The following is a 9,802-nucleotide window of genomic DNA, read 5'->3' as shown; positions in this document are numbered from 1 at the left end:
TCTCCAGTTTAGAGAGAAGGATGTTGTGGGGGACCGTGTCAAAGGCCTTACAGAGGTCCAGATAGACGACATCTGTAGCCCTTCCTGTGTCCACTTTCTTTCCTCTTTCATTCTCTACTAGTGTTCTCTACTGTTGGTTTTGTAATTTCTTTTCTTTATCAAGTCCTCTTTGCCCCTATTTGCCCTTACTTCTATTAGTCCTTTAAGCTTCCCATATGCTTCTCCAAATCATCACTTTCCTATGTTTTTGCCTGCAGTTCGTGTGTTTTTCTTCTCCCTGTCATTCACCCAAGATATTCTTTATCCCACAGCTTTCTAAATTTTCAAACCAGGCACCGAGACCATCATTCTCACTAATAGGAAGTTGGCTTCTGGCAAACTTTAAGTACAGTGGATATCGATCATTGACTGCTATCTCACTGCTGCTTTTAAGGACTCTGTACATACAGTAGCCAATCTCAATTCATTATTACTTAAGGGGTCATTTTAAATTCAGACACACAAACTACATACTAAGCAGAAATGCTTCAGAATACATGGTTAGTTTCGAACAAAGCAAAGTAGTGAAATTTAAAATTCATGTATAAAATTTGGAACATTGGTAGTCATTGTCTGTATGGAAGTAAACACTTTGGCCACTTTGGAAGGGTGTTGTCTGTTTCTGGTTTTTACCTTTTTAAATAAGATTCACTGAAAACATTTGCTTAAGCTAATTAGGAACAAGATGACCAGCTCTAATAACAAATGAACCATTAAAATGACTGTGTCCAGTGAGAAAATGCATAGAAAATTCAGTCTTACATGCAAGAGTATGCTACTGATAGTCTGGTAGAACTTTGTTATCGTCTTCTGTTCTCAACTAGAAGGATAATTTGATGGTTTAAAACTTTGCAAATCACTAAGAATCACAGAGAACCTGTGATAAAGGAAGTAGGATAGAAGACAGAATTACTACCTGTAATCTCATTCTGAGTCCAAGTTTACAACATAGGAATATTTTCAATTTTTATATTTTGCTGCAGTTGGAGGCAAATCAAATCTTGTGACAAACTTCCATCCCCTTTTTATTCCTTGTATCGTTATCAGTGAATTTGCTTTCAGTAGTTAACTTAAGCAGTTTTCACTGACTGCCTGACGCACTTATGTTATGAGAGAGTTTTGTGTCACTTTGTACATAAAACGAAAATAATTTGGATTGAATTCTTTGCTTCGTACATGTTGTGCAGTATATGAAGATCTTAAATGCCGGATCTTTTCCACTTGAGTTTATACTTCTGTGACTCGAGTGCTGGAAATGCCAGTTAACACCTTTAGACCACTGTCTGTGTTTTGGACCTATATCATTTCTGAATGGTAAAAGCTGGGACTGAAGAAATTTCTTATCTTTGCATTTTTTATATATTCCACTTTAATTTTTTTTCATATATTTCATATATAATTTACTAGATTTTTGCATTCTTGACTTGCATCAATACTCAATACCACTTTTAATGTGAGATGAAAAATGACATAAATAATTGTAATTGAGTTCTTTAAAAAGTATTGAAGTACTCATAGAATAGATGCATTATCATCTAGCTTCTAATATTCGTGTGTAGATGTAGTGCACAGTGATCAGAAGGCATGCATGTGGTAACCTGCCCTGGAATACAATCTTCCTCCCCTTACCTTTCACCTAAAATAAAAAAAAAAAGTAGACTTCCAGATTTGTCTCTTCCCTTTCAAGAACTGTCTATTGAAATGGTTTCATTTTTTTTAATTTTCTTTTTTTTTAAATCTTTTTTCCTCTAATACTGTAGGAAATTACGTCTTAAGAATAGAGCTCCAAAAACATCGTGCTTATGTCTCTACTTGTTCAACTGGAAAATGACAATTCATATCTGACTCTCTTTTATTTGCTTTCAGGTAACATTGCTTTCCTTCCTAATTGAAACCGAAGTTTCATTCCTTGACTATATTAAAGGCGGGTATGTGATTGGCAACAAACCTTTATTGTTTTCACAATCTCATTGTAATTCACTAATAATTTGTATATGTGCTTTGCATATGATGACTGTAAGTAGTATCTGTAAAGAGCTGTATTGTTTCCTCATTTTAGAGACTGTACTTTCCTACATAAAACCTGCAGATAGTTATTGACTTAAGTTATGGAACTTTGCTTATAATGTTGGAATCAGTGTTGGTACTAAAACACTGAGATTGAGTAATGACCTCTGATCAGCCAGTGAGAATTGGATTAACCGAAAGGGCATTATATATATACTATTAAATTAGTCAAATGCTGTTTTATTTCTTCTGATTACACTGACCTTTGGTGTATTTAATATTGGCATTTATTTAGAGACTTTCCCCTTCAAAGGCATTTTTTCAATACTAATTATGTGAAATTTATAACATGTTCAATTTCTCATTTATTGTCATTTTCCCAAAAGGGAAGTAGGGACAAAAGCATCAAATGGCTTACCCTAGAATATGCCTGGAAATGGGATTGAATCTCAGAAATTCCTGGCTCTTAACCTCCCTGCCAGAACACAATTATTCTCTAAGATAAATGGAAATAATTTGTTATACATTCCTAGGCACTTAATAGGGATTTTTGAGGCATACAGTCTGAATATACATTTCACATTTATTTTAGAGAATTGATTATATGTGAAGAAACAAGTTACTTTTTTGTGCCAGTCTTCAACCAGGCTTCAGCTGAAATAAAAAAGAAGTCTGTGTTGTGTTTTGGCAGTAGCAATATAGGGCTTTGCCTTTGTTCCCAACAGTGGTAATCCTACAGATGAGAATGTGCTTCAGGTTTATTCCTAACACATTCATCATTGAAGTTCATTAAGTTAAAGTGATGCCCCCAATCATAATTGTTAGCTACAGAGAAACTGTCAGTAAGCTATCTTGACAGCCATTGCATTCAAGGTTTTGAAAAACCACAACCAGTTGTACTCCATACTGAACTGATAACTTGTAGAGGGAATGGATCATTGTTAAGATGTACTCCAAACTGTTGACCCTAACCCATGGGCTGCTTCAGAGTGTAACTTTTTTCTCTCTCAAGGACTAACAGCCTCTTTGATGTTTCAGTTCTCCCAAACAATTAAATTTTAAAGTTAGAAAATCCAAATTCACTGCTGTTCGATCTCCGTCCAAGAAAATAAATATTTTCACAAAGGGTGAATTCAGTCTGTTACGTATCTCAAAACACTGTGTCTTTTGGCTCATTAAGATTAAAACTGACAAGAATATTTTATGCGTAGTACTTAAAAATGGGAATGCTTAATTAGGGTTTTTAACATGGATGTAGACATATCCTCTTTAAAATTCTTATTCAATATCTTTGGAGAAATTTGTGATTTGACTTGCTCATTTGCTCGCTCTTTGGTGGCTGAACATATTTTCTCATTTGGATAGGATGCAGAGCCTCTGCAACATTTCAGATTTGATTGTTTGATATTACAATGTTGTATGGTATATACGACGGGTTATGGGTGACCTTCAGAGGGAGTTGTATAGGCCCATCATTGGGGCGTGTAAGTAGTGGGACACATTAGTGGAGGGAAGGGGCTGTGTCAAGGAGCAGCCATCACTCCCCAGAATGGCTGGGGAGCTGGGAGCAGAGCTGGGTAGCAGCTCTGGCAGGGCAGAGTCTCAACAGCCAGGGTCCAGTTGTACAGTACATGGGCAAGGCAAGCAGGACAGGCCCAGAGATGGTGGCCAGGCTCAATTAAGAGTCCAGATCATCAGGGAAGTTTGTAGTGATGAGGCAGACTGAGGTCAGGGTGGGAAGGCAAACCACAGATCCGGGTCAGGATCAGGTCCTAGTTTATACACTGAGCATAATGTCATATGGCATGGAATATCCCTTTGGCCAGTTTGGGTCAGCTGTCCTGGTTGTGCCCCCTCCCAGCTTCTTGTGCACCTCCAGCCTTCTCAGTTGGTACAGCATGGGAAGCTGAAAAGTCCTTGACTAGTGTAAGCACTGCTCAGCAACAACTAAAACATCAGTGTGTTATCAACATTATTCTCCTACTAAATCCAAAACGCAGCACTGTACCAGCTACTAGGAAGAAAATTAACTCTATCCCAGCTGAAACCAGGACAGATTGCCAGGCTGGCCTATGGTGGACAAGGCAGGGAGGTCAAGCCAGGAATTCAGTCCATGCGTCAAGATCTGGATTAATGGACTCCATGGCCAGGCACGGGCTTGACTGAGCTGGAGACCCATACTCCTCTGATGTAGCTCAGGCAGGGACTGAAGGCTGAGCTGAAATGGGGCTCCTGAGCCAATGGGGGGGCGTGTGGTGGAGGGCCGAGGTGAGTCTGTTTAGGGCCATTTTTAGGCTTTTTTGTACACTCAGGACCCCTACACTTTGTTCCAGTATGCTTCTGGACTGCAAACTATCAAGCTTTTCTAGAATTGCTATCCTTACCTCCAGTTCAGTTCAGTTAACTGGAAACACTGCTGCTGGAATACTTCTTGTCTATGTTTGCTCTCTTTGGATCCTACAGTTTCTCCTCAGAGAAGATTTAATTCAGTTGTTGACTTCATTAGAATCTGTTACAGTTTAGCAAAGGCAAAACTTCCTAACATAGGTCAGGCATGCTGTCAAGGTACTACTTCATCTTTAATATCTGAAGAATACGTTGACTCCGTATGCTATAAAGAATTCTGTCAGCACATTTGCTTGACAAGCTGTTCTGAGGCACCTAGATTGCCATGGTTAGGAAATCAGTTATTTCTATGTTTCTGAGGCCATTTCCAATGATCGGTATGGCTTGTTGTGCCTGCTTTGAATCACTGTGAGTAACAGATAGACAGCTGCTTGAGATAACAGAAGAATACTTGGAGCACCGAGGTTCTGGATGTGATTTCCATATGAACAGTCATGGTCAGTCTGTTGTGTAGCCCTTCTAATTTGTGCAAGTGTTCTGTTTTTAGTAGAGAATCCTAGAGTTTGAGAGAAACAGGTTACTTTTATTAGGACTGCTGTTGCCTTTCTCAGGAACATTCCTGTTGTGGACTTTAACAGAAATAGAAAATGGCCATCCATCTATGTTTACCGTATACATATACACAAATGCATGAATAAACAGTTTTACCTCTAGTGTAGCTGTTTGTTCTTTGAAGTGTGTTGTACATATATGCCACAACCATCTTATTCCCCATTCATTTAAAATCCATCTCTACAAGAAGAGTGTGTATAAGTAACTGAAGAAGTAAGTTTTATATCTAAATTTGGAAAGAAAAGAATATAGCAGGTGCAGATATAATCTTTTTAGGGTGGTTTATCACATTTCTCACTGAGATGTTACAATACAAGTTAATAAACCTAATTATCTACATTCTATAGACAAATAAGAAATTTTGAACACAAATAATACTTTGTTGTTCTTATTGATATTTTGTAAATATCTTTGTAACTGCAAGTCAAAGAAGACTTGTGATATTAATAATTACCACTTAAGCTTTTTTCCTCTCTTTATATAAAAAAGTATGATTCAGTAGAATGCTCTGTGCTTAACGTATGAGCAGTAATACTTATCATTTAATTATTTGATATAGAATCTTGTTTAGTCATTCATACAGTTATTTCTGTGTACATGCCAGTGAAAATTGTAGAAGTACTTGTATAAAATGTTACCTACCTTTCTGCAACATCTACAGTTTTGTAAACATGACCAGGAGGCTGAGACTCAGAGTCGTTTTCTTAGCTTTTCTCTTCCTTCATTCGTCTCATTTAATACTACTACATATCAGTTGCAGTCCAGTTGACAGATTTTGAAGGAAGGGGAAGGAGAAGATTATTTTGTCATTAATCAGTCTGTTTTCCCTTCAAGTATGTCCTCCAAAATTGGGGGGGTTTTTTTAGTTCCCTTTTTTTTCTTCCATTTAGTTAGCAAGGGGAAGAAAACACTAATTCTGCAATAGACACAATATTGGCTCTTTCATAAATGGATGCTTATGAAATACTTCATGTTCAGAACTTTCATTGTAATTGATTTGAGGTGTCTAGAACTAATACTGATTTAATGGAAATCTTGACAGCTTTAACTGCGACAAATTGGGGTTACAGTATTGATTTCATTTATGTTTTGAGTCTGCATCTGTTTAATTGGGATATTCCATTATAAGTATCATCAATATGACTGTTGTTTTTTTAAAGAGCTTTGAAGAATGAAATAGAAGTTTGTCCATAAATTCTAATTCCGTTTTACTACGTAACGCTGGATTTTATAGCAGTATGGCAGGAAAGAGGTGGATGTCTCTTTTGCATCTGAATATTGCATTAAGTGGTGCCATCGTAGTAGCTGGCTTTTCCTTACATCTTGATACTGAATCGCATATTTTGCCACACTGACCTTCCCACATTTAAAATAGGTACATGTGCTAAAAATTAATGGGTATTTCAAAATCTGATTTCTCCTGCCACTTACCAATTAATAACATATTCCTATCAAAACACCTCCAAATATATGAATAAGCTCGGGAATGTAAGGGATATGGCCTTGAAGAGGAATGCAATTGAAATTATCCTGGTTTACAGGAATGACTGTCAAACAGTTCATTTATAGTCTGCTCTGTTTTTGTCTGGAAGAGAGACCAGGAGCCAAAAAGCTGCAAGACTTAATGGACAGAAAGGATATTTCTGTGCAGAAGTTTCTAGCCTGTTTGACTTATTAGAATAGGGAGTGAGCTAACAAGTTATTCTAGGCATTTGTAAATCAATAAAATTCAGGAGCTGAATCCTTTTGCAACTCAAAAATACTAAGTCATCTCTTCTGTCCCAGATTAGTGGAAGATAACAGGAAATGTTTTCCTGCCATCGTGTTAAAAGCCTTACTTTCATCCAGGTTTTTGGAAATGAACACCCACACATTGTTTGGATTCTAAGGGCTTTGGACATACATTTTTTTACTGAACTGTATTGAATCATTGATGGTCAAAATGGAAATTTAGAACTCCTTTCGTGACAGCTATTTTCATCCAACCAGTACACCATATAATGTAATGGCATGCATATTTGATGTTTAGAGGAGACCTCATGTGAGATACAGTTATGAAGCAAGGGATGCCATAGCTACATATTTTGGAGGCTTTACCGTGTATTTCTTGTATCCTTGGAGAATAATAGGGAGTAATAAGACTATATAAGAGGAAGATCTTGTAGAGCCTTTATCAGAAAAATCTTCTTTATGTTGGTACGGCAAACAAGCATCTGCAAAGGGGAAATTATAAAATAACTGTCACTGGGGACTTAAATGCCATGGAGAGGATACAGCCTCTTGGTAGTGTTAGTTACTCCATTAGCCCCGTTGTAGAGTTCTGCGCAGTAAGTGGTCCTCAAACCTTCAACAGCTCCCCCCCGCTAACAGACCAGCTGGTTGTCACTTTGAAGCCACAGGAGGAAATTCATGATTCCTTCCAATGTACTGTTTAAAAAAACCTAATCATTACAAATGTTATCAAGCCTAGTCAAAAGCTACATCCAGACTTAGTTTGTTCCCTTATGTATATCAGTGCTGATAGAACTCTTATTAAAAGACGATAGGTTTCACCTTGCTCTCCCAAAGAAACAAACACAATGGCTGCTCTGTGGCTGTGAGGTGAAGATTACTGTTCCTTTTAAGATACTTTCTTCATTTCTCGTGGTAGTATAGGGTAAAATCACCTGTCCAGGTATCAAATAGATCATGTCTTTCTATACCAACTAAATTCTGGCAGAGTAGTAATGATCTATCTAGCTCTGAATCCGTAAGGCACATTGCTGTGCTTGGATAGTCTACCTGAGTTCTCCCTTCGGACAGGACATTCAGCAGCTCAGCCTGCCTAGCCAGGTGTCAGTGTTTTAGCGGCTTCTGTGCAAAGCCTCATGACCTCACAACATCACTGATGTAACAGGTGTCATGAGCTTTTAATGTAGCTCCTTGGAGAACTATACAGATGGAAAAGCAGGGACACAGCCTTAGCCAAAAAATTTCCTTATCAGAAACAGTAAATTTTGTTGTCTTTATGTGCTTTAAAATCTGCATCATTTAATCAGGCACCTAAATTTGTCTCGAAGACTTCAATTTTATATGCTTTTTTAAATTTTGAGCATCCTTATTCTGAATTAATGATTTTTTAGGTCATGTCCCTTACACAAAATACAGAAATCAATAATCTTATTAAAAAATATGTTATTGTTCATGAAGGTTAATATGTTAATAATAACAGTAACCTAATAACATGTACTTGATACAACCTAAGAATTAGTCTGTTAAAAAGAAATAAAACACGTAGTAGAAATAAAAACAGGACAGTGGACTTTCAGATATATTCATTACATTTAATTTGGTTCTAGAATAACATGTGTTACCATGAAAACACTTCTTAAAATGTCATCCAGATTGATTTCCCAGTCATCCCATTTGGCTTCCAAAGTAGTTGTATCTTATGTTTTCATGACACACACCCTTTAAATTAGCCTTCCTGGATTAATTTTTTAGTTACGGCTGGTTAATTTTTTCAGTCCTGGTGAAATAGTAGAGAAATTAATACCTTTTCTTAATAATCTTTCACACAAAATACACATGTTCACAATATTACAGCTGCTTTTGAAAATATTTTCTCCAGTGGTACTAATTTGAAGTTGAATTGTTTGTTTGAAAGACCCAGTTTTGTTTTCAAAAAATGTTTAATTACAATTCGATAATTTTGACTACAAGGGTTGACCTTTATTTTGTACCTTTTTGCAATTTATTATTTCTTTCCTCAGAGGTCACTGGTGCCTTGTGTACCTTAGGCTTCTATGTCTCTTTTCCATGAGATCATATTCAGAGGGATGTTTCTGATATAGAATGATAGAATCGTTTAGGTTGGAAAAGACCTTTAAGATCATTGAGTCCAACCGTTAGCACTGCCAAGTCCACCACTAAACCATGTCCCTAAGTCTTTTAAATACCTCCAGAGATGGTGACTCAACCACTTCCCTGGGCAGCCTGTTCCAATGCTTGATAAACCTTTCAAGTGAAGAAATTTTTCCTCACATCCAATCTAAACTTCCCCTGGCGCAACTTGAGGCCATTTCCTTTCGTCCTATCGCTAGTTACTTGGGAGAAGAGACCGACACCTACCTCGCTACAACCTCCTTTCAGGTAGTTGTAGAGCGCGATAAGGTCTCCTCTGAGCCTCCTTTTCTCCATACATATGTTGTATGATATATGAAACAAAATGGTCATTGAAAACATAGGGCAGTCACAGTGCGGGTTTGCCCTAACAGAGTTTGTTCTAGCTTTCCTGGTTCTCTGTAAGACATGAATGACATTCTCTGTGGCCATGAGTCCATAATACAAAGCGACAGTTGCATTAAGAGTGGGATCCAGTTTGCTGAACTATATAGGCATTTAATGCCATTTTAGACTCCCAGAAATTTCCATGGTGTAGTAAGTACCCTGGGGGCTCTAAAATAACATTAGGAACCTATATTTAGGAAACTGAAATCTAATCTGTGTACAGTCATCTATAAATTGTTGAAATAAAGTAATTGGTTTAAGTTCTTGCATATTTTTCTATAGCAGTATCATCGAAATGCACATACAGATGGAAACAAATTCTAGAGATGTAGACATCTGTTTTGATCTTATATCAGGATTTTTATAATTGTCAAATTGGCAGATACTGTAATATGCATACTCTTCTGCTTGGACAAAAATCATAGTCCAGATTACAGTGGATTGTAAATGGGAGAGGGAGTTTTTCTAGTTTACCAGATGGGTTTCTGTTATCTGGAGCAGTATACATTTACTATAGATACACTGCTGT

General features: G+C 37.1%; 1 protein-coding gene across 1 annotated transcript in view; it reads left to right on the top strand.

Moving 5' to 3' along the window:
- CPNE8 (copine 8) overlaps positions 1–9,802 on the top strand; it is a 107,506-nt gene that overhangs the window by 69,973 nt on the left and 27,731 nt on the right. The window contains exon 12 of the mRNA XM_019474582.1: positions 1,906–1,967. Within this exon, the coding sequence (XP_019330127.1) occupies positions 1,906–1,967 (62 nt within the window). The remainder of the gene's footprint in view (positions 1–1,905; positions 1,968–9,802) is intronic.

Source organism: Aptenodytes forsteri, unplaced genomic scaffold (assembly GCF_000699145.1).
Source record: "Aptenodytes forsteri isolate BGI_AS27 unplaced genomic scaffold, ASM69914v1 Scaffold137, whole genome shotgun sequence".
In the NCBI taxonomy this organism is placed as follows: Eukaryota; Metazoa; Chordata; class Aves; order Sphenisciformes; family Spheniscidae; genus Aptenodytes; species Aptenodytes forsteri.
The sequence above is the reverse complement of the archived record's forward strand: the minus strand, read 5'-3'. Positions and strand labels throughout refer to the sequence as shown.